At 42.9% G+C, this 25,223-nt stretch overlaps 1 protein-coding gene across 2 annotated transcripts; it reads right to left on the reverse strand.

Annotated features, from left to right (window-relative positions):
• Positions 1–299: 299 nt before the first annotated feature.
• dot1l (DOT1-like histone H3K79 methyltransferase) lies at positions 300–22,430 on the reverse strand. Of its 2 annotated transcripts, XM_019270262.2 has the most exons (29): positions 21,969–22,430; positions 16,540–16,583; positions 16,339–16,413; positions 15,995–16,058; positions 14,501–14,729; positions 14,053–14,147; positions 13,439–13,501; positions 13,292–13,347; positions 12,856–12,935; positions 11,410–11,478; positions 11,210–11,316; positions 10,347–10,388; positions 10,165–10,260; positions 9,840–10,062; positions 9,627–9,740; positions 9,160–9,251; positions 8,890–8,991; positions 8,216–8,353; positions 7,865–7,990; positions 7,117–7,553; positions 6,926–7,022; positions 6,674–6,823; positions 6,419–6,461; positions 5,673–6,289; positions 5,246–5,442; positions 4,932–5,005; positions 4,163–4,849; positions 2,678–3,518; positions 300–2,533 (listed from the first exon to the last, which is right to left on the reverse strand). In XM_019270262.2, the coding sequence occupies exons 1-28, from the start codon at positions 22,047–22,049 to the stop codon at positions 2,851–2,853; spliced, it is 4,866 nt and encodes a 1,621-aa protein (XP_019125807.1). In that variant the 5' UTR covers positions 22,050–22,430; the 3' UTR covers positions 300–2,533; positions 2,678–2,850. The 2 variants fall into 2 exon arrangements, with proteins under 2 accessions (XP_019125807.1, XP_019125808.1); XM_019270263.2 differs by lacking the exon at positions 2,678–3,518 and having other exon boundaries at positions 21,969–22,427.
• Positions 22,431–25,223: the final 2,793 nt, after the last annotated feature.

A 25,223-nucleotide genomic window follows, 5' to 3' on the forward strand; every position in this document is an offset into this window, starting at 1 on the left:
GTGTGTGTATGTGTGGTGTTGTTGTGTCGCCATGTTGTTAGGCACCCTCTGTGTGTGGCGACGCTTCACTCTCCTTGGCTTCAAGCCTCCTGTTTAACAGGCTTTAAGAGTTTAAGGTCACAATGCAGCACCAAAAACACCTCTATTCACTTATATAATATATATATATTCATTCATATATATATATATATATAGACTGTATATAGATACATTTTTATATACCTTTCTATTCATGATGGAGAGACAAACGAGGAAGAAACAAAAAGTTATGTACAAAAACAGTGTGTCTTGTTCACTAACAGATAATCAGCTCGCTTTTGAGAGCAAAGCGTGCCGACTTATGTTTAAATCTATGGCGTGAGAAACATGAACAGAGGTCCTCATACCTGTTTACTCTGAGCCAGCTGTGGCTGGAGTAGTTTTATCGTTAAAAAAAAGAAAAAAAAAAAGGTGGTGTCTACAGTTGTACACTAGGCATTTAAAGACAAATAACATATTAAATATGAGAAAGGAAATGCCAAAAAAAAAAAAAAGAGGCTTTACAAATGTCCCTGTGTACAGCACCAAGTATTCGATTTGTTTTGATGTTTTCACTATAGAATAAATAAGATCAGGTACAGTCCAAAGGTAGCACCATTGTTTTCAGACTGTGAGTCAAGTACACACACTATTGCATTCTACCATGTCAACACATTTCAGGATTTAAAAAAAAACAAAACAAAACAAAACAAAAAGAAAAAAAAAAGAAAAGAAGCAAATGGAGAGACTGACGGCATAAATATAATAATCTAAATTATACACAACTTTACAGTCAGAGAATGGATCACATTCACAGTACAAACATTGTTTACAAAAAATTACACAATAATAATAATAATTATTAAAAAAAAGCAAACAAAAAGGTGTGAAGAGAGTCCAGTAGTTTGTTGTGGTTATGGTTAACTGTTTTTCTCAGTGTGAAGTGTGTGTGTGAGGATTTGCATGCATGAGTGTGTGACCACATGTGAGTCCTAAACGTTTGCTTAAACCTGCACGTCCCAACAGCAGAGATAAATATGAATATGTTTAGCTTAAGAAGAGTTAAAAATTCCTGCTGCGGTCTCACATGGTAGTGTGATTTTTACCCAAATTTGACTTGAAGAAGAAAAATGTTAATAAATACAAAAAGGAGTTTAATCTGTATTTCGTTTACACCTGGATTGAGCTTCACTAAAGCACTAAACAGCGTAGCCACGACTCTTCTACTAAAGAGCGTCTACAGAGAGCACCATCTCATTAAATTAATTTCATGGGGTCTTTTTTTGTTTTTGTTTTTTTTTTAATGAAAATGTACTCAGCTCTGCTCAGCATTATTGGCACCCCTTGAAATGTTGCTAATTCACTACTCGGAACATTGTCGCGTATTCGAACTTCATTCTTCAGTCCGCTTCGTTTAGAGAACATTACATACGTCTGATGACTGTCACAAAAAGCTAATTTTAAGTAAACACATACTTTCATTGATATGTTAAATATCTGATATTAGAAGAGAAATACTGAAGCACACCTGAAGAATTATTTTAATCACTCATAATGTGAACTGAATTGGTTTTGAGCCAGTTAGTAGCAAAAAAAGAAAAAAAAAGAGAGAGAGGAAATATTAGTTTTGTGTGCCAAACAGGCACAGACAGAAGAGCATTTTACAATTTTTGTACAACTTTTGTCACTTTTTATTTTCTTAAATATAAAAATATCGTAAATCATCAACATAACCAGAGTTTAAGGGGTGTCAACAAACCAGCCAGGACTTGTACATCTTCTGCTGCACGAGTAACTGTATCTTACTATCCAGTGTGAAGTTAGACCAAAAGTTCCTCATCTTGTTTCTTTTTTTCTTTTTTTAACTCTGTTGCAACAAATATTGGATTTCACTGAAGGAAGAAAACAGAGATAAGAGAGCACACGTGCAGAGAGGCGAACTGCATGACAACTGAGCAGAGTTCAGTGAACTGGTCTGTGTGTGTTTGTCTGTGATGTGAAACTTTGGAGGGAACGTGACTCTTGATGACATTCAGCTTAAAAAAAGGTGGACTGTGTGCTTCGATCTGTTGTTAAATTAATAAAAATGTCTGCTGAGCACTGGTTGCTTTGATGATGATGACGAAGACAGACAAAATAACAAAATATCAAACTACTGAGCACCTCAATGTTAAATCAGACATCTTGGATGATTCCGCTCGTTCAGTGCTGGACAGCAGCCGGTACTGATTTCTATATTTTAACAATATTTCAACACTCCACACATGAACGTGACCAGTACCTGTGAATTCTGCTCAAGGTGACCATAGTGGTGCTTTGTGTATTTGCTTTGTGTATTTGTGTGTGTGTGTGTATTTGCGTGTGTGTGTGTGTGTGATCCCAGTACAGAAGCCGGTCTTGGAGGCGGTTGGGTAGTGCAGACGTTTTGAAGCACCAGTGAGTGAGGAGAGTGCCTTGGTCCACACCTGGACATTTGCATAGTTTATTTAATGTTGAGGTAGTTTTCATCAATTACCTGCAACACCAAAGAAGAAGACACAAAGAGAGACGTCATGAGTGATTTTACAGCAGGTGAAGGCAGAAATAAAGTAAACCAAAACATTGTTACATCCTGTCATCTGGCATGTTTTTTATACTTTAAATGCAAGAATTGACTTACCTTGTTCAATCAGAACAACAGCTCGTGGGAGCTCAGAGAAAACAGCTATCCTGTATCTCTCACTCCCTACCAGTCTCTCTCTCTCATTCGCTCCCCCTTTCCACCCTGATTGCCCTTCGCCCTTCCCCTCTCCACCCCATTCCCCCCTAACTGCTTCCCCTAACCCCCAAACCCTATCTAGGTCGGGAGCCAGGGAGCTGGGAGCTGGTGTAGGTACCATGCATGCCCTGAGTCCTCCACATGCTCCCGCCACCACCTGAGCTGCTGGCCGGTGGTGGAGGGGGCAGCCGTGGGGAGTAGTGCACTGCGAATGGACGAGACGAGGAGGTTGACAGAGAGGAGGGGGACGAGGAGGAAGAGGAGGAGAGGGAAGCAGCTGCGGCAGCAGAGACAGAAGCAGAGGAGGCAGAGGTGGAGGAGGAGATGGAGAGAGAGAGGGATGACTGTGCTCTCTGGTGGTGAAGAGAGGAGTGGGACAGACGGGAGGAGTGGAGGGAGTCAGATCGAGAGGATGTCGGGGCATCAGAGTGCGTGGGTGTCGAGGACGAGGAGGGAGCGCTGTGCAGGGGTGGAGGTGGGGGCAGGGAGAGCGTGGGAGGAGAAGGGCTATGCAGGACTGACTGGATGCGGCTGTGCTGGGCCTGGGACAGGGAGTGGGGCAGAGGTGAGGACACGGAGGCCAGGCGCGTGGAGGCTGGTTGGGGAGTGGTGTGATGCTGGGTTTGGGAGGAGGTAGAGGAAGAGGAGGAGAGACTGAGCAGAGAGCTGAGGCCTCCAGAGGCGGGCAGCGTCGCCCCAAACTGATGGGAGGACACTGTGGGAACCACGTGGTGAAATATACCTGCAAATCATACAGCAGAAATGGAGGGAGGGGGGAGGGCGAGAGAGTGGAGACAGAGGGAAGAGAGAACGGACACAAGTGGCAAAGAGAGCGAGAGAGAGGGGGACAAAGAGAGAAGCAAGGACTGAGCCAGGTTGTGCATAGCGGCAAGCGAGTCTTCGACAAGCACACAGAAAGCAAACAGAGTCAGTCCACTGTGACAGTCACCGGCCAATTTAGGATTCAGGTTCATGTTTGCTCACACGTGAAATGACTCTGACATACAAATCAAAGAGATACACCCACAGAAAATGACAATGTAATGATGTAATAGCTCTATAAAACATGTTCATAATTCACAGTCAATCACAGATTTAAGACGAATCATTGGTTCAGATTTTTTTACATTTTCCAAGGGTGTTTCCAACTGCAGCGCTCAAGCAGACAGTCCGTGTCAAAGCGAGGCAGCACACAGAGTCAGTCAGTCAGTCAAACTGTCAGCGAGGCGGACAGAGAGACAGCAGCATTGGACCTCCACTTACCTGGCCCTCGGACTCACGCTATTCTTTATCAAGACGACCCCCAGACTAAGACTACGACCTCCCTTCTAGGCTGTTTCAGTGATCCCAGGTAAAACTTTACATGATCAGTTTAGTGATGCTCACCTCCAGCCGCTCCCCCTGCCAGCCCAGCACTGGAGAAGCTTCCCAGGGCAGAGTGTCCATTGACGAGCCGCGGGGTCCCACTCACCGTGGATCCGCCTGTCTGGGCCCCGAACAAAGACTGTAAGACTGAGGTCCCTCCAAGTGGGAACTGAGAGCCCAGGTACTGTCCCACAGATGCTCCTGTGGTTGAGGAAACTGCTACAGGACTGCCTCCCACCTTCCCGCTCAGTATGCCTCCTCCACTGCTGGCGGCGGCAGATATGAAGAGGTTCTGACTGGCCAGGCTGCTGCTCGTCTTCATCTCCCAGTCGCGAGGGGTCTTCTGCTTCTGGAGAGCCTGGCGTTGGTCTGAACCGCCGCCTCCTTGGGCACCGGCACTGCCGCCTCCACCCCGGGTCCCTGCCTCCTGACTGAGGAAGGGGTTGGTGGTCATGTAGCTGGACGACTCTCCGTCACTCCCTTTCCTAACCTGTTGATGCTGTTGTTTGTGGTCAGAGTCTGAGTCTGTGCCCCGGCTTGACCCCCCCATGCCGAATGGAGAACCCCCCTGTCTCAGGTCAGAGTTGGGTTGCTTGGGATCAGAAATGGGTGAAAAGGTGGATTTCCACTTGCTGGTAGAGGACAAGGACGAGGATGAGGAGGCCTCACTGCCTGTGCTGTTGCCACTGCTAGTACCAGATTTCCTGCCTAGAAAAATGAAATACATGTTGGCGTCAAAGAAAAAAAAGTGAAAGTTTATATTTTAACAAGTCACATTTTCTTTTCTTACCTCTTTCACTATCCCCAAGTCTACCAGGTCCATCTCGGCTCTCCAAAGATATAGTGGCAATTTTTCTTTCAATTCTAGAGAAAAAGATCAATGAACAATCAAAAAAAGCACACATGGCAACAAAATGATTGACTCTAAAACAGAGTTGAGACGACAAATCATTTTTTTTTTAGTAAAAATTTGGAACTGGTCACCTGGATACTCAACAAACAATCAAAGATTTCAGAAAGATGAAAAAATAGCCTGCAGCTGGAGTGAAGATCTGCAAACTCACTGTTGTTACTCCTATCTTCACATTATTACAACTATATTACCTGCTGTCTGCAGGGTATCCTGAGTCCTCGTCATCAGAGCTGGGGGCTGAGGAGTAGCGACCTGTGCCGTTGAGCTCAAGGGGGCGCTCTCTCTTCAAGATGGGAGGCTGGTCCAGGTCCGGCCCATTTGGGCTTCGGCTTGATTGTTCTGGGGAGGAAATGGCAGAAATCTCCAGAGGCTGGTTTATGTTGTTCACCTGTTGGGACAAAGAACATTCAGATTACCTCCACTGGGCAATAAAAACAGGATGAGTAACATGATAGCAGTCTCACTGATTCACCCACAGAGGGATCTGTGTGTAAATGGACCAAAGACGAAGAAGTTAATAAACTCATGATTTTAATTTGGAAGTTTCCAGTTTGCAATGCGTTATACTTTCCTGGTTTCCTGTATCAGGTGCCAGGTTTCGTGCTTTTCGTGACTCACCATGGAGTTAATGTTGAGTGGCGATCCTGAGGAGTGGTTGTTGGAGCTGAGCCCGGGGAATGACCTCCTCTTTGGGGATCCGCTGGCTGTGACAGCCATCGCAGAGCTGCGCTTCCTTCTCCCCCGCTTGCGTCCCTCTTGAGAGCCAAGGCTGTGAGAGGAGTGTGATGACGACGTGTGCATGGGCGGGTGAGTGTGCTGTGTGCCGGGGGACTGGTGGTGGTGGTTTCCATGGTTACTGTGGTATCCCTGCTTGGCTGAGTTGCCGGTGTGATGGTGGAGGCGTGATCCCCCGGCCACGCTGCCTCCGCTACCTGACGAAGAGGAAGACGATGACGAAGAGGAGGAGGACGAGAAGAAGATTCTCCTCCGCAGATCACTGTCCTGGGGCTCCGTGTCGGATTCACCTCCCTGGTGATCCTGTCCGTCTTCTGGAAGAATTCTCGGCGGTCCATCTGCATACTGGAGCACCCCTCCAGTGCTCAGTGGGGGGCTCTGGATGGGACCTCCACGGCCCATTGGTCCTGTCAAAAGAGTGTTGCTGTGTGGAGGAGGTGATGAAGAAGCACCGTTATGGTCCTCAGGGTGGGGACCTCCATTCATCAGCCCTGAATATCCTAAACAGAGACCAGATAAGGATGCAGAGGAATACAAACTTAACAAAGTTTATCAGAAATCGTCTACAGATCATGATCAGATGGTGAAAATAGTGAATATAACAAGTGTGGATAAAGTGTAACTCTTACCGTTGGTCTGACCTGCCTGAAACACAGGACTGGGAGTACTTCTCTGAAATCATGAATAAATAGCATATCATAACATAATCCAAAGAAATAATCTAAATCTGATTAAAAGAAACATATTAATGATCATTTTAATCAGTGAGTATCCAGGTGAAACGACCGTAATCTGTTCTAACACGACTCTTCACAAGTGAGCGTTAAATTTGGAGCACGCTCCTAATGTAGTACTGCATTTATGTACTGTTATGAACTACTCACCAGTCTCTCAGCACGACTGGGCAGCACCACACTGGCCAGAGGGATGCTGACTGGTAGTTTACTTGGGTGGACAGTGCTCAAAGGGATACTTATTGGAAGGCTCGTAATGCTGTTGTCACCCTGAACAGAGGGGCTCCTCTCCTTACCGCCCTGTATGAGAGAGGCAAAGGGAAAATGAATGTGTGTTCAGAGTGAGAGAGACAAATACTGCAGGGGAGCAAGTGCACACAGAGAAAGAAGTTACAAATTTACCCTCTCAGAACTTTTAGGAGTATTCTGGGCATCAGATGCATTCGGAGAGGGGCAGTTTTGTTTGGCTCCAAGTGGTGAGTTAACACCACCCAATTCCCTGAAAAAGACAAATAAAAACAGTCAAATTTCAGCTGTAACTAGTTAGCTGTGTGTTGCCTCAGATATAAGTTTTTATTTTATTGCCCACCAACCTGTGTGCGGTCAGTGGACCTCTCAAGTGAGCAGAGGCAGTAGGGTCCTGGTTAAGATGCCTCCGCAAGGCAATCTTGGCAGGGGAGAAGCGCGTGTAATCTGGAAGAGCATACGAGGAACTTTGCTGCCTCTGACGGGCATCAGGGGTGGCAGGTACAATCTCGTGGTCCGGGGAGATGGGCAAGTAGCGAGAAAGAAGCTCGCCCTTGGTGTTGGCCCGGTCAAAACAGGGTGAGCTGGTGCCGTTGACAGACAGCTCTGGGCTGACACCGTTGAGGGCTGGGGCTGACGACAGGCCATGCTTAGAGGAGTCCATGTCTGTGGAAGAGCGCGATTCCAGGCTCTTCCTGTATGGGGAACCCTCACAGGGGCTGTAGGACTTGAGCTGAAGCAGCTCTTGCTGCCTTTGACTTTTCTCCAGCTCCACAATGCTGATCTGCAAACAGACACCAGGGGGAGCCGTTACACTAAGAAACAGGCACTGTACAGCAATGAAATGTCCAGGAAAATGTTTGTGACAGTAATTTATCAGTTGTTCCTGCAAGCTACATTATATTCATAGTTTGGGTGACAAGGCTAATTCCTTTGAATATCTCTGAAGAGCCATTTGGACGGATGAAAGGGGGCGGCAGGATGCAGGAAGAGGCCAAAGAACTCAGCAAGTGTGGAGGAGTGTACACAAGGTGGAAGAGATATAACCGTGTGGAAATTAATCCATCAAATTGAGGAGGAGGACTATGTACTTACCTGTAGCTCCAAACAGTGTCTCTGTTTCTCAGAGATTTGTCTGCGTAGCGCTTGTTTCTCCTTCAACAAACTCTCAAGACACAAAGAGCCCCAGTCGAGCTTCAGCTCCTCACATCGAGACTTCAGCTGAAAACAAACACACACTTGCTGTCATTTGTTTTTTCTTGCTCTCGCAAAGTGAAAATCGATTTAACACTGGCTTCAAGTGCAAATCTGAGAGGCAAACTTGAGCTGAACTAGGGCTTCAACCACCATTACACAAATGCAGAGCAGCAGAACAGGTGTAATCCACTGGGGATGATGCTGTAGTAACAGGGTGGAGGTTACAACAACATAGTAGCTAGACCTCACCAGTAGCAGGCTGTGGTCTCTCAGCAAGGCCATGTCTCTCTCAAGCTGCTTAGTCTGCTCTTTCAGTTGACGATTGTGAGCTGATATCTCCTTCTGGGCCTGCAGCAGGTCCTCCACAGTCAAGGCTTTCACTCCCAGCTGATCACCACACACAGAGATGGGGATACACAGTGTCATAAATCAGCTACAAGCATATAATACCTCAAGAGTTATTTAACATCAGTGAACATCCTCTCTTTGCTGACCTCCAGTGGCTGAAGCTCTCACTTTGCTGCATAATGTAGAAGTGTATACAAAGTGTAATCTGACACAAGGGATGTATGTAAAAATCCATTGAACACAGCAATTGTCTAACCACACCCAACAAGGATGCTGTGTGTGTGTCTCGGGTGCAGCAGGCTTGAAGCTTCAACTCGAGGAGTGTAATTAATGCAAACTACAACACAACGCCGCAGGAAAAACCCCAACGTCTGCTCTCCCTCGCTCACATTAAAGTCTGTTCAAACCACATTCATGTACAAATGGGATACATGATATTCAGGTAGATTAAATAGCTGTATTTAAACACTCAAAATTCATACAAAAAACAGAAGCTGCCTATCTCTGGGTGTTAATATGTGATGGTTTGTGGTGATATTGTGTGATCTAGAGAGCAATAAAGCAGCTGTTCCCACCTCATCTAGTTTGGTCTGAAAGAGACCTTTGATCTTGTCCTTGTGTGACTGACAGACAGAGTGGAGCTGCTCTGCTTGCCCTGACAGGTCCCTGTGTTTTTGCTGGAGACGGAAAGACAAACAAGAACATGCAGGTGAGAGGTTAGGCAAAAGAAATGCAAAGAATATGCTGGCACGATACTGTAGTAAATTGAGTAAATCATGATGTGGTAGCTTAAAGAAAACAGTCATAGTAGCAAATCAAAAGTACTGTTTGTAATCAATGATTACCTTCTCCTGTTCTAAAAGCTGCTGCAGGTTGGAGCGGTACTGAGGAGTCTTCATGTGGGACATAAACTGGAGGTATTGAACTTTGATGTTATCTGTAAGAAAGATGTGGAATGGAGGCACAGCGGGAACCAGAGAGCAAAAATAGAAGATGTATTCTTTGTTACGTAGTTGGGGAAATGTAGAAAAAGACTAACATGTAGTCATACGCAAGAACAAATCCAATTCAATTCAGTGAGTGTTATCTGACCTCTCATTTGTAAATTCTGCTCTTCTTAATATACAACTCAACAGCACACTATTCCTTGGAGTTTTCATAGTGATCAAATACATATTAAAGCTTATTTGTAACACTAAAACCACCCGTTTGAATTAAGAACCTTATTTTGTGTACAGACTTGAGCGTCTGGTATAATATGTACAACTTGACAAGAACTTTGAGCACGACAGAGAAGTCTTCATCAGCTCACCTAACAGTTGTTGCAGACCAGGAGGAGTCGGGCTCAACAGCAGTTGACTAGAGGGATAGTGCTGGACCTTGGGAGGTAGCTGGTAGAAGGGACTCTGAGGTGGCCTGTATGCATCTGTACACACAAGAAGCATATGTATCAATCAAATGTGAACTGTTATGAAGTAATATCTAGCATTTATGTGAGGGTGTGTGTGTCTGCTGGCCCTCTGACCCTGAGGGGGTGCTGCAGAAAGGGTCTTGGCGTGCAGCAGATCCAAAGCGCTCTGGTTCTTCTTGTTTTTCTTCTCAGCGGCCGGGGCGGCTTTCTTGGGTCGACCACGTTTCTTGTTGTTCAACTTGCGACCTTTGGACAGGAGTCGGGCTCTTCGGGGTTTGGCAGAGGGCTTGACCACTGTCACCAAGCTAGGACGCTCTTCCTCACCACAAGAGTCCTGCTGTAATACGACAAACACACACACACACGTTCAGAGCACAGAGAGTTGATTTACATTTCATTTACATCGACTTGGTCCCATGCAATGCTTCCAATGTCCTACCTTGTTTTGTTCTTTAGGTTTCGTAGGCGTGGTGCTATTGCTTTTACTGTCCTTCGTATCCTTCTGCTGACGTCGTCTAGCTGCCTCTTGCTCTTCCTGATATAAAAAGAACAAATTTAAGTGTCTGATACAGAAAATATAGTGAGTACAGTCACTCTGTCAGTGCAGAGGAAGTGACTTACCCTGAGTTTAGGATTTTTGAGACTAGCAAAATAGTTTTCAAGCTGAAAGACAAAAAAAATATTAGATTATTTTCATGATTTTTAAGTTCAAACAATCATGCTTTATTCCACACATGATTGCAGAAACATGATTTTGAATGCAATTCACGTTTTACAAAACTCTAGTGTGCGTGCCTTTCTTAACTATTAAATAACATTAAATAATAATTTGTCTCATTATCTCAAGATTTCAAGTAAACAGTGTCGTTCATGGTTAATTTTGCACTTTGTGGCCTGTTCTGGGAATATAATTAATATATACATATGTATAACAAAACACCTTTAGACATTTTTGGAGTTGATTTGCCTTTTTCTCATTTAACTATCAAAATACATCCTCTACAAGGTACAAACAATATAACCATGTCCATATATTTGGACATGTACCGTATTTCTATTGTGTTCTCGTTCTAAGAAGTCACACTATCCATCCTTGGGTAGAAATGTGCCACAAATTAAAGCGCAGTCACATCTACATCAGGCGATAACACAGAACAATGATCATCACTCGCACTTTTTGGGCAGGCTGCCAGCTCTCACTGGGACTCCCACTGTTAACCATGGATTACTTTAACCAATTACCAGAGTGACACATATCAGTGTTATCTAATGCACATGTGTTACCCTGTATAACCCGTCTCAGACTGTTTACTCCTGGGACTGACTACTCATTAAGGCAATAACAGCTGTTATTATGGCAGCCCATCTCTCGAGTTGAGGTTACTCTGTGTCTCCAATGAATAAAGTGTTTGTGCTGCTTGTCGTCTAATAGAAAATTCTGCTCTCTGAATTTCGGTTCTCCTTCCAAGAGCTTCAGCACTTACTATGGTGCGGTCTATGGTATGCAGGTAGTAGGAAACTGGCTTTCCAGTCCAGGACACAGAGCCCCTGAGTGGAGAAAGCTCCACCACACGCATTATTGTGCCAATATCTGTGGGACAGAGGAGGAAAAACACGTGTCATATCCAAATCAAAGGAAGCATGGGACATTGAAATCTGATTTTCCACTAATTGTGGTACTTACCACTCAAGTTTCGACTGTTTATTCTAAAATTTAAAGGTGCAAAAGGTTTGGAGGATACAATTTTCCCACCTGAAAGTAAAAAAACAAACAACAAACACACAAAAATCAATAAAAACATTTTCTTCTGATAAATTCTCGATGCTGTACAGTGGACACATAGAGTAGCTCTTATGGCTCATGAAACACAATCACTTCCCTAATTCATCATTCATCATATTGTCAAAACTGAGAGTCAAGTGGTGTAGTGGGACTGTGAGGTCAAAGGTCACACACACGCTAATGGATACCATTAGCTGTTATTTTAATCACCCATGAGAACAGCTGAATAAATATTATTTTCATTAAGCTAAGGTCTCACTCCCAGTGTGACCAACACAAACTAAAAAGTTGTAGTCTGTTGTCATCAGTGATGCGCGGGTCCATGTTTGATCGACCTGCACCGACCGACGTTTTAAACTAACCCGCCCGAACTCGGACCGCAGAAAATAATTGTGATATACTGTACCCAACCCGCTTCCTGACCCGCATTTTAAAAAGTAGTCTATACTTTCTCTACCTCCTGTAGAGCTCGAGGCATCTTCGCGCCAGTTATTCAGCCAATAAAGAAAATTTTGTCTACTACATAAATTACAAAACTTTGCTCGCATCTTTATTTCAAACGACCAGACCGACCGCGACCCGAATATCATTAAAAATATTGTTTGGTGACTCGTGACCGCAGGCGCCCGCCATTTGGATCAACCCACGCATCACTGGTTGTCATAAGGAAATGCTATTTTGCAGCTCATCAACCAACTACTCTACCATGCAAGTCAGTTAATTTAATTTTAAATGACAAATTAACACATGGCACAGTGTGGAGATTAAAGGACCAGTGAAATGTGTTGAAAGACTTGGAGACAGAAGCGTTAGGGTCTTGTTTCTTAAACTGTTATTGTTGAATTCATGGCTTGTACTGCACTTTTATTTATTTATTCATTTTTATTACGATATGTTGTAATACTGTGTGTTTTCTTTTCTTGGCCAGGACTCTCTTGGAAAAGAGTTTTTTAGTCTCTTTTCTTTAAATAGGACCTTTCCTGGTTAAATAAAAAGTAAAGTGAGTCTTGACAGAATTTAGGGAGTTAACTTCAAAATTAATTAACTTTCAAGTTAACTCCCTAAATTCACATGTGTAACTACAGTACTTTCCAGAATTTTTCAGAACAGCCTCAAATCAACCCAGTTTTTATTATCTGCTCCTATGGTTGACAGGATGCACTGTCATTATTATATTGGCAAAATCCATCTATGTTTTAAGTTACTACAACGTAAAGCGTGTGTGTGTGTGTGTGTGTCTGCACTTCAAAGTTAATATCCTGTGGCTCTTTTTGGGATCACGCTGGCTGCTTAGCCACAAGAGAGTCACCACAAAAACAATTTAGCGGTTAGCTAAAGAATACTAACCTTCCTTCATGTTTGCAAAGCGCTCCTTCAGCTGGTGATCTACTTCTGGACCAAAGGCAAAGTTATTCACAAAAATAATACTGCAAGACAGACAAAGAAAGAAACATTTTAGAACTCCTTTTCTCAGTGTAAAAAAAAATTACCTTAAAGATCAAGTTTGGAGAGAGGAATCTGTTTTAACAAAGTTCTGATGACATGTTTAATAAAGTCATGCATATGATGCTCTTCACACCTACACAGTAAACACAGTCTCGATAAGTTTCCTAATGATAGTATTTATTACAGGACTGAACCTTTCATATGCCACATATTACAACTGCGTTACAATATACAACAGCTTCTATTTTTCTATTCCCTCGATGTATAAATTCAGCTTGTAAATGTTCTTGTTGGAAATAAATGGAAAATGTTACGGTTGCCCGGTTTGGTATACCACCTTGTGTTGGCGATCCTTTCTTTCCATTCTTCAGACAGAAAGTCACCTCTCTCCAGCTGAAAGAAACAGAGCAGAGTCAGGGTAAAAATCCTGAATACATGGGGCTCTGCAGAACTCCCAATATTCCCACACCAAGAGTCAACTTACTGTGTACTCCCCATGTTTCTTCCCATACCATTTCATCCATTTTTTAAACTCTTTATCCATGGTCTGAAAGATAGAACGTGATTATTAATATCCAAACGAAAATATGATAAAAGTGTTTATGAGAGGATGCGTTTCAGAGTCAGTTCCAGAAAGGAGGATTAGTGATTTAACAACAGCCCTTCTGTGAAATTTGGATATTGTGTTGAGGGTTTGCAGAAAAAGCTGCTGCCCTCAGCATTACCGAAGGCCTGCGTCTTTTACTATGATGATGACAGTACCAACCCTGAGCTTTTGAGTTTATTTGCAGCTGGTTAGATTAACTGAGGTCAGGACACATTTAGACTAAAAATAGCACCTTGGCACAGCGCAAGGGTCCGTGCTTGTGCAGGTGTGTTGCTACAGGGTAAGGATGACAACATGAAACGTGAACCGGGAAATCCACTTCGGAAAAACTCTTTTGCAAGACTACTGTGTGTTTGCCAGAGCAGCCTGTAGTGGCAATCACACCATGACTGAGGAAGCTGTGATTTTCGACACAGCACTGTTGTGTCAGACAACACTCTCTCTCCTTTCTGGAAAAGCCCTCTGGTCTTACGAGATGTTAACGTAGTTACCTCTGCATAGGTAGCTGGAATGTCTGCTTTCTCTACGCCGTAGTAGTGTTTACAGTTGGTTGCTGCTGCAACCTGCAGCACTACCTGCCCCACTCCTGCAAATAAGAGACAATAGGTTCATGTCAAAACAAACATTTAGCCACACCTACACGATTATGTTGAAAACCATTTTTATCTCTTCCACCTACACTGGCACACTGTCCTACTCCTACTTCTCTAAACACCATTGTTCTTTAAAAAAAATCAATTCAACCAAATATTTGTTTACCAAGAACTGTTCCCACTGCTATCAACAATATATTTTAAAGGTTTGGGGATAAACTATTGAGTGATTTCACCCGTTTCTCTACTCAGTGTCATTTGGCTTTGTATGACAGAAGTGGTGTTATGTAAAAGCTGTGTTGGATTAATTCTTCCTGAAACCGTCCCAAAATAACAGCAGACTAACCACTGCCGAGGTCAACAAAAGTGTCATCTTCCATCATTTCCATCTCGTCGATGATCTGAGACACCAGGTCAAAAGAGGTCTCTCCGTACACCTCAGGGGAGAAAGGCTCATAGTTGTTCAGCTTCTCCGGGTCTGTCACCGAGTGGTTGTACACCTGCTGCAGAATGTGTCTCAGCAGCCCGTTGGAAGGACGCTTGTTCAGCTTCATGGGCTGGGTGGTCCCCTTCCACTGTAAATAGGGATTATATGTTTAAAGACACAAAAATCAAGGCCCGATACATGAGTGTGCAGATATCTGCAAGCTGTGCTGGTCTTTCAAAGACAAAGACAAAAGAAAGCAGCTGATGTTTTATTGAAAAATCTATAAATTTGTGTTTTGGACCAGATAGCTATTGCAAGCTATTGGTTGATAACAAAGCAAACATTATTAATTATAAATACATATACTGAACTTTAGTCTCGTAAGACAGCATTAGGTTGTGTGACACAGAGTTAAAGGAACACTGGAAGAGACTCACAGACAATATTCTGAAACAAAGGGGTTGTTAGTGAGGCTTCTGGGCTAACCACACAGTCGTTAAACATTAGGTGAAGCAACACTACTCTACGAAAGCAATGCAGAATATTTTTATTCTCTGTATGTGGTTGTTTATTGCAAGAAGACGAGTTCTGTTTGAGAAAAGGCTGCAGGAAACGAGACAAAAGACTGCTGAACAACACAGGAGAGGGAGTGAGTGAGTGAGTGAGTGCAGATGACTTTGGTTGCTCCAGTTCTCTCTGACCAATCAGTGGTCTGCAGTGCTTTAACAGCACATTTTACTATCGGTTCAGACTGCTTGGAGCCTCAATAGAGGTGTAGCGAAGAAACGGGGCTGAATGGAGTGGGCTCTATTGGTGCCACCCACCATGTTTAGCAAATAGAAATTGGAAAATGAACAATTTTAACGAATGTAACGAACTGAATTGCTGGGTAAAAATGTGCTTAAGGTACATTCAGAGAGAAACTGGTGCTGCAGTGAATCGTCGCAGAGTTGTGCGGTGGTGTGTGGGGCTGAGGTGGGTGTGTCTGTTCACCGCTGTGAACTAATCAGGTAATAACGATGCCGCCGTGCTATCACTGTCATTCACTGTCTATGTCTCTATACCAAAGCTCTCTCAATCCATCGGACGCACACACAAGTCCAACTTCTTCGTGTCACTATTTTGCAGCTTAAATTGCGAGCCAGACAGATTTAGACGCTGGGTTCATGAAATAAACAAACTCAGAACACAACAGGTAGAGCATCAAAGGGCTGCGTTTTCCCAAAAGTTAGATCCGGGTCAACTTCTCTGCCACAGGATGCTGCGGACGACTCCACTCAGATGAATGGATGAACCTGCGTTTTCACAGCAGTGCCAGATTCTGCCTGTATAAACCCTTACAGTACTGTTCACTTTTAGTTACATTCCCTTCATCGTCACAGGACTAGGAAACCTGCACGCGTAACAACTCACCAGCTGGTGAATGCTGTCGATGGCCCTGTTGTACTTGTCACAAAGCCTCTGCATACTCTCGAAGCTGTAAGAAGAACACACAAACACAATATCATCATTTTCATGAAAGGGAGATGAAACTTCTCAGAGCAAAGGCAAAAATATTTATTACTACTGACACACCACTGACTTCAATTCTATTTTTAAATTAGAAACAAACTCTTCTATTTAGATGCACAGGCACGCTGTTCGATCAGCAGTTAGCCGGATGAAAGTGCTGACACTCACTGTGTCCTAATCTTCAAAGATTTGGGAATTTTCAACGTCAGTGACACAAACAGATTTCGTCATGACCCTTGGCTCACCTCTTGGTGTCGTAGTCAATGAGTACGTAGTTTTCCATTGCCAGTTTGAGGTCTGGGATCTCCTCACACACCCACCTAGAGAAAGCGCACGCATAAATGTGTCATGAGATCACACACCTGACACAGTCACTTACTGTATGTGTAAATAAGGGGGAGTACGTGTGAAAGTTGAGTCAGAGAGAGAGAGAGAAGGTCACGTACCGAATGGTCTCAATGATTTCGTGAGCAGCATCGTGATGTTTATCCTGAAAACAAAGAGGGGAGGCAAAATATTAAACACGTCTCAGTGTGACCCATTAAAATCAACAGCAACACAAAGTTCTGCCTCCAAAACGACCATAAAGTTTAATCATCGCCGTCTCAGCTAAAACTGAACATTATAGTGTTCATGACAGTCGGATTTACTGCAGAACTGTTTTATTGCACTGCATTGATTTAATGTGGGTGTATGTAATAAACTGTAAGTGTGTAAAATCCAAAACAGTCTGTAAATCTAACTTTGCAATTTGAAGCATTTCTAAAATACAAGTATTAGTGTAAAATCCATCACAATAATGTCCCGAATAAGAAGAAATACATGTGATAGCCGGAGTATCGTATCATCATGTTATAAGCCAACCAAGACGTATTTGTAAAGCCATTTTCTGGATATCTATACCATGTAATTAATGGTGAGTAGAGGTTAATGTAAAAGTATACACTAATTAAAAACATACTGAAATAACTTCATGTCACCACAGTGCAATGACTAGCATGTCTGATTCATCTTCTTATTGACATCTGACAGACGTAACAGACCGACTGTCAGTAAATGCTGTTTATAGACAACGCAGGAACTCTGTTGATGTTTACAACACATACTATACAATCTGAATGGAGCAGACTCTTAACCAAGCAAACAGTCTATTAAACTCTCTGCTATGGTCTTTTATACTGTCTGATGTGCTGAAGCCCAACCAGTACTGGCTTTTGTTATCGGATATGAGCAGATATGAAAACTGTTTTTCCTGTGGCATATAAGTCTGAAAAAAAATGCTTGTGGCAACATAGTTACTGCAAAGTTTATTCAGCAGAGTGAGAAGAAGAAAGACGAAGCAGCTCTGTCAACTAGAATTGGTTGACATTGTATGCGTTAAATAATTCGACATGTTAAAGACTATTTAACTCAAAGAATCTTTTAAAAAATATATTTATTTGCTTAGGAAAGCAGCTTTCTGAGTACCTTGGCATGGTGCAAAATCCACAAGGAAAAAATAAAAATTTCGAGTTGTCAATGTCTAAATCAGACAAATCAAACCGTGCTTTAACCTAGAACAGTCTCAACTATAAAGCCAGTTTACAATCTTGACGCTTGGTACAAACTTCAAATAAAACACCAGAAAAGTGTAAAATATGGGACCTTTAGCTTTCTCTATCCAACATTAGTTTCGGTTAAACATTTTGGAGAGCTTCTAAATCTGTGTCTGGTTCGCAGTTTATGCTGCCAAAAAAAGTGACACGAAGAAGTTTAATTTGGTTTGCGTCCCGAGTGTTTGAGAGAGACAGTGAGACAGAGAGAGTGAGAGAGAGAGAGAGTGAGAGTGAGTGAGCGCCGGCCTCGATAAAGCCAGTTAATCAGAGATATAAAGAGTTTATTTTCTGACTGTTTCACAGCGGTTATGTTCAGCACAAATAATCCTACTTGGACCCTCCAAATACTTGGAGAGCCCAATATTTTCTGAGGTGGTAAACAGTTTGAGAACCACTGAAATAGAGCATAAAGTCGGGGCTAGTAACGTGTCAAAGTACCTCCTTGAATGGTGTTTATGTGTGTTTGGGTTTAAGGAGGAGTGAGGCGTTGTTGCGATGACCTATAACCTATAAATTTTAAGTGAAAAGGACTTGGCGATAACGGATCACAGACTTCCTTCTCTATGCAAGTAATAATACAAGTTTGGGCTCCAGTAGAAAAATAATCTGCAACTTTCTTTGTAATTGTAAAATGTAATGTCCAGATTTCAATCATGTTATCTGCGTGTCTCTATGTGTCTCTATTGTCAGGTAGCATTAATCGGAAATTAAACCTGCTTCTTTGTTGGTTTAATTTAAAGATTAATTTCATCTGGAGTAGCTCTAATCTTCTTTAATCAATTAAAGCATTAAGCAATTAAAGATTAAAATGTAAAAGTGTGCATCATGAGTCAGTTTAATCAGACCGTTCCAAGCCATGTCGGAGAAAGCCAATTTAGAATAATCTGGTTAAAAATGCACTTTAATCTAGAAAAAAAAGCTCAAGATAAATTATATTGATCCCATGCAGGGCATCTATAGTTAGTAATCTTAGATGGAGTGTGCTGAGAAGCTCTGTGGGAGTAATAGGACTCAAGTTACACCCAGAGCGCAGCCAGCCTGAGCCTGTTGCCTGAGCTGACCCACTGACCCACTTTCTGTCTCCTGCTCCAGCGCATTGCCAAGGAGAGCCTCTGGTGGAGGCAAAGAAAAGAGGGAAAGTAAAGAGAGGAGGAGAAATCAGAGGGTAAAACGGAAAGAAAACTGAAAGCGAGAAGAGCTCGAAACTGAAGAGAGAGCGAAGGGGGCCGGAGAGAGGAGGGGAAGCCTGGTATTTGTCAGCTGTTTGAGGCCTGGCACAGCAGCTAACAGCTCACAGCCTGGAGCTCCCGGCTTCCCGCTCAATACTACCCGCCACTACTACGCAAACTTCCGCCAAAGCTCAAACATGTCGTGCGCACGCACTCAAATATGCATGGTAACACAGGAAACCTCCTACTATTTCTGTCAGCACAATGTTCCGGTTACAGCTATATTATAAAAGAAAGCTGTTAGCAGTGTTGCTACCGTGCACCTCGAGCTGCAAACCCCCTCACAAGCACAAACAGATCAGACACACTGCTTTCTCGCTAAATAGGGAAAGGTATACAAGGTGTGCGAGGGTATGAAAGAGGCCGTGTGAGCGAGCGAATGAGATGCTGAAAAAGGGGGAGGTCACCTGCTCGCACAAAGACGGCACACAGCAACACCAGCACAGAGCTGCTGCTAAAAATAAACACTGTCTGAAAGCGAGAGTCAGACAAAAAGAACAGGAGACCCTCCTCTCTCCCCACTGTGGGTATTACTGACGCATGTTCGACTCCTCCTCTCTTACACCACCTTCTCAGTCAATCTCTCCTGACATCAGCGTGACGCATCGTGGGTGTAGGGGTTTTTACGCTACACCCTGTGCTCCACTACGTATACCTCATTAGCCCACGCGAACAAGTGACTAAGGCAGGCGTGACACTCACAAACTTGTACTACTCTACGCCTGCTTACCGTGACACACAAACATCTCTCTAACAGGACGTCAGTCTCTAAAACAAGAAACCGGTGTAAGCTTATCTCATCTGTGTTTTGAGCTCAGAAGAGTTGCAAAAAAAGTGTCCAGAGGAGCTGTCCTGACATGGTTATTTATCTCCACAGAGAAGCACAACACATGTTGATGACACTGCAATTCAACTGACCTGCAAACACTGTGCACTCAAAAGCACGACTGCACATCTGATGGCTGCTTTTGTTTTCCCCATTTAAGCGCCATGCACAGTTCACTACAGTAATTACAGTAATTGTTAATAATAGGTGAAGCACACAGGTAAGCACCAAAACAAAGACGCTCAGCAATACTTGAGGAAGAATGTGTCTTTTAAATGCTATGTAGGGCCTGGTTAGTACACACACACCCAGAACCAGATGGACAAAGAGCTGCACGCCACCAGAGGTACTCTTCATATGGAAGCATTTATAGATGCACAGATGTGGGGATTCAGTGAGAGACGGGGAGAAACGCGGAGCAGAAGAAAGAGAGTATTTTTACAGGCTTCATTCGGGATGCTGGATTAGAGCCGCACGCCTTACACTGCAACAACAGCCATGTTGTGTGCGTGTGTCAAAACACTGACAGCTCTGTGTTCATGCTCTGTGGGTGAGATAAGCAATCTTAATGCTCTGTGGGGGTGAAGAATGAATCTACATGGAGTGGAGCAAGCGATTCAACCAGGGTAAAAACTCATCACTGAACGTGACTGGAAAAAACACAACATGCAGACAGACACTGGCATGTGTTTTTTTTTTAAAAACTCTATTAATATAACATTTGTGAATAGGAGCAGTCTCTTCAAGACTCCCTTCCCTGTTGAGTTGACCATATGGACATGAGAGGAGGGGGGAGAGGAGAGAGGAAGTCTTTCCCATTTCAAAAACAGGAGGAGAGCGCTGTATGAATAGGCTCCATATTGCAGAACTCCACATGCAGGACCATCAGCTGTTTCTAATTCAATACATGACAGCTAGTCCCAGTATAAATAGCTAAACACAGAGATCAACGGTATCCAACATTCCTCGCATGCTTGCTCTTGTGTTTATCCTCGCAGACCATAACATAAGGAAATGGACGGGGGCAATGAATCCAGGAGGGTGGAGTGAGTGTTTGAGTGTTATCAGGCTCCGTCCTGGTGTAAAAAAGGGAGGGTCAACTCGGTCGGCTAAAGCCTGAGAGAGGAGCAGCAGCAGCTGATTACATCAACAAGTAACTCTGACTCAGTGACTTGAAACTCATTCGGGTCACATTGCGGTGATGAGATAAACAAACTAAGTGATGGTGCTGAAATTACAGGACAAGACAGACTAGAGTACAGAGTGTGGGTGGATAGATAGATGTTAAAATTACGATAAATGAGAAACTCAGTTTAAGTTCACTACACACACACACCATTGAAAAAGTACACACAACATGCAACCGCTTCCCTTTCCGTTTCTCTTCAATGAGTCAACTTCAATCGCCCGCTGACGTTTTCTGACAGCATGCTACATGGAAATACAACTACAGGGAAAATTAGTTATTTCTAGAAAAAGCTTGGCTATCACTGATAGAGACACTGACAGACACTCACATGCATGTGTGATCATTTGAAAACTTAACCAAACAACAGACAGTCAGTCAAGCCTCTATCATCATAAGGATGTCATGAGATCTCATAACACAGAAAAGCACTCGAGGAATACGATACATAAAAAAAAAAGGCACAAAAGACCTCAAGTTCATACACCCACGTCTTGTACACAATCTCTACATCGGTATGTGTCCCGTGTGATTGTTTACTGTATCAAATGGTGGACCTGAGCAGAGGAGGGCAGGTATAACCTACTCAGGTAGGCAACATTTAGGTCACTACAAAAAGTAAATTACAAAGACATGCTGCCGGACGCTCTTCACAGTGGCTGTCAAGTATGTTAGTTACTTAAATGTGCTGTAGTCTCTTTGTTACTGTCACATGTTAGCACAGGGGGTGTAAGACAAACTGAATAAATGCTCGGTGTCTGTCACCATCCTGACCGGTGTGACCTGATTCTCCAGGACGGACGGACGGACGAGCGTGTGTGTGTGTGTGTGTGTGTGTGTGTGTGTGTGTGTGTGTGTGTGTGTGTGCCGCCGCTTTTTTTTTTTTTTTTTTTTTTTTTTGAGCTAGCCCCAACGTTAGCTAAAGAGACAGCTAACAAAAGACAAAAACAAAAAAAACAAAAAAAGCTTTTTTTTTTTTTTTTTTTTACAAAAACGTGTGCCCGCTTAGTTTTTCAAATAAAAAGGTGTAAACACTTACGTATACTGGTAACGGCCACGGGTAGCCAGCGGGTTCTGCTCCAACCGGCGATTTGAGCTTGAGCTCCAGCTTTTCTCCCATTCTCCGCTGTGATAGATAGCTTAGCTAGCGACTGCTCTCTGTTAGCGAGCGAGCTACAACGTGAACATCTTGTTGGGAAAATAAACGTTGAAAACGCGCGAGATAAAAAACACGTCGACGCTCGTCGCCCGGTAAATACACACGCAGCACGGCCGAGGGTGTAAACGCCTCCGTGTCGGGTTTGTATTTTGAATAAAACGCCTGTTTATGTCCACTGGCAATAACACCTCGTCCGTATCGCCGCCATCTTGCCCGGCATGAATATATATGGCAGGGGGCCACTGGTAGCGGAGGGGACACAGACGTCACTAACCGACGGGACCCGTGAGCTCAGCGCGTGGGCCAAGCAGCAACCCGAGCACGAGCACACACATCACCCCGTCCTACGGCGCGTGAGAGCGTAGTTAACATCACGACTCATCTTCGGATATATTTTTATACACAGTTGGATCGTAACATTATATATTTATAACTTCTATTTTAATCCGAGCTGAGATGACTTCACAGAATAAAAAAAAAATAAAAAAAATTACTCAAAAACTGTTCAAGCCTGTAAAACATATTAGATTTAATATTTAACTTTATTGTCAATGCTGCTACAAGCAATAAATTTGGGCCCCATGACAAAAAATCAAATTGGGCCCCCTCTGCTTGTCACCACATGTCTAGGACCTAACTATCCCATCAAAAGCTTTACATAACTCTAAGCAGCAGTTTTGTGTCTTGTAGTTCAATACTAGTACTAGCACAATATGTACTGCTGGTGATTTGTACATGCATACAGTCTGCAGTGCAGTTCACTATTTGATGCAAGATTAAAAGACACCGTAAAAATGTACTAAAGGCCATTTTTTATTTAACTTTTACTGCCCAAAACACGTTAAAACAAAGAGATAATTCATTTCATTATTATATTTGAAATATATATATACTCAATGATGTTGGTTTAATAATTTTATACTGGTGTTTACCTATTTTTTGGGGCCCCTGTCAGTCGTGGGCCCTTGTAATTGTCCTAACTTTTCCCCCCTATACGGCGCCCCTGTGTACAGGACATGCAGAGTATTGAAATTTCGTTTCCCTCATATCCCGTTCAAACAGCATAAACATGACATATAAAATAAAAATATACAAATCTAAAAATATATACAAGCTAAAAAGACATCCGTGTGGCAATATGGCACAGTGTAAACAGAATTATCAGTATAAATATATGTATGGCTATTTGGCAGTATGGACAAGTTATTAAACTTGAATGAACCTTATTAAAAACATTATGTCAGGACAGTGCTGACTTTAATTCAGGCACACATAGCGTGCACATTTATAGACATTAAAGGTCCGGTGTCTAGGTTTTTATGGAACCTTTGTGGCTGTGAAGTGAAGCCAATGTGAAAGTACCAAAAAACTGCACTTCCTCAAACGGCCACTTGAGGCTGGCTACAAAAAACGAGTCAATCTCCATGTTAGGAGTCCCCATGTTGGGATGTCCAGCTTCACAGCAGAGAGAAATGTTTACAGCCTAGTCTGACAAACATTTAGTTAGTTCTCTATAGCTTATTTCCCCATTCATGACAATAGTACTGAGTCTAAATTTCTACATAACTCACCTGTTTAAATTATACACTGTTGGTCATATAGTTGGAATAAAATATTTTTACTTCTTCTCATGAAATGATTGTGACAATGTGATTTATTCTTGATAAAACATTTATTGATCAATCTCTTCCGAACATATCACAGTGAAAATTAAACCACAATTGACCCGATGTGTATAAACAGGAATAAAAACGGTAATGTGTCATAAAAACAGTGTATTAAAGGTCCAGTATGTAACATTTCAGGAGATCTATTGCCAGAAATTGAATGTAATCTGCATAACTATGTTTTCATTTATGTATATTAACCTGAAAATAATAATCAGTATGTGTTTATTATCTTAATAATACCCTGGAACCTCTACAGAGAGAGCAGGTCCTCTTCCACAGAGTCCGCCATGTTAAACCACGATGTTTCTACAGTAGCCCAGCAAGGACAAACCAAAAGGACGTTTTCTGTATTTTTTCACAGCCACTCTATAGTCTATCCTTTATGCTTGAAAAGGGAGGGTGACGCAAACGGTATCCAGTTGAGCGCAATCTGCAACTTCAGCACTAGATGCCACTAAATCTTACACACTGCACCATTAAGGCTTAAAGGTTTTAACCTATTTTTGTTCAGTTTTCATCAACAGCAGTGCAGCACATACATTTATTCTCTCTTTCCAGTTGTAGCATAACTGACTGGAGAGACAGGGTAAAAAAAAAGAAGTCTTTATCATGCAGAAAATCACAGTGAGATCACAGCTGAAAGCAGACAGGTTTACCTAAAGATCACCATTGATACATTATTGCAACATATTAAATGAAAGAGCTGTGCAGAGCTGTGTAAGGTATTTGGCAGGTTACGTGCAAAAGTTCACAGTATGCAGAATATTTAAATGTGCAAGATATTTAACAAAATGTAGTAATCGAACAGATGTTAAGTCAGTAGACCCTACACTAATGTGACGTATATAATGTGCCGCCTCAGAAACCTGGAGATGGAAGATTGCAGCCAATCACCTCCTCAGCACGACAAGCTGCAGTCTGCCCTTGTCTTTGACGGTGGCAGCAGCATACCAGATGGTGATGGAGGAGGTGAGGATTGACTCTGATGGAGGTGTAGAAGTGCACCATCACTGTCTTTGGCAGGTTTAACAGCTGCCAAAGGAAGTACATCATCTGCTGTGCTTTCTTGATGAGGGAGCTGATGTTCAGCTTCCCAGAAAGTAGAAAGACTCCACAGTGTCCAATGGGTAGTCACACAGAGTGATGGGGGCAGTCACCGCTGGGTTCTTTGTGAAGTCCACAACCACCAATTTGTTTCCCAAATTGTTCTGGTTCTTCTGACCAGACTGTCAATCTCCCACCTGTAGGCAGACTCATTCCCATCTAAGATGAGTCCAATGAGGTTCAAATAACTTGTGACTGGGCATACAGCTGTTGGTGTACAGGCTGAGACATGTTTCCCCAACTTCACGTGCTGCTTGCTATCCACTCCAAATTAAATAAACATACTGAGACATTTGTACATATACATACACACAAGTAGCCAAACCCAGATTGTAATTGTCCACTCTACAGTATAATATTA

The sequence above is a fragment of the Larimichthys crocea genome, chromosome XVII (assembly GCF_000972845.2).
Source record: "Larimichthys crocea isolate SSNF chromosome XVII, L_crocea_2.0, whole genome shotgun sequence".
NCBI classification, from domain to species: Eukaryota; Metazoa; Chordata; class Actinopteri; family Sciaenidae; genus Larimichthys; species Larimichthys crocea.

Coding starts and splice junctions, on each gene's coding strand:
- dot1l (XM_019270262.2), bottom strand. CDS start 22,049: ATGGGAGAAAAGCTGGAGCTCAAGCTCAAATCGCCGGTTGGAGCAGAA. Junction 16,414..16,539: donor GAAATCATTGAGACCATTCG/GTACGTGACCTT, acceptor CGCTTTCTCTAG/GTGGGTGTGTGAGGAGATCC. Junction 6,462..6,673: donor CCAGTCGTGCTGAGAGACTG/GTGAGTAGTTCA, acceptor TCATGATTTCAG/AGAAGTACTCCCAGTCCTGT.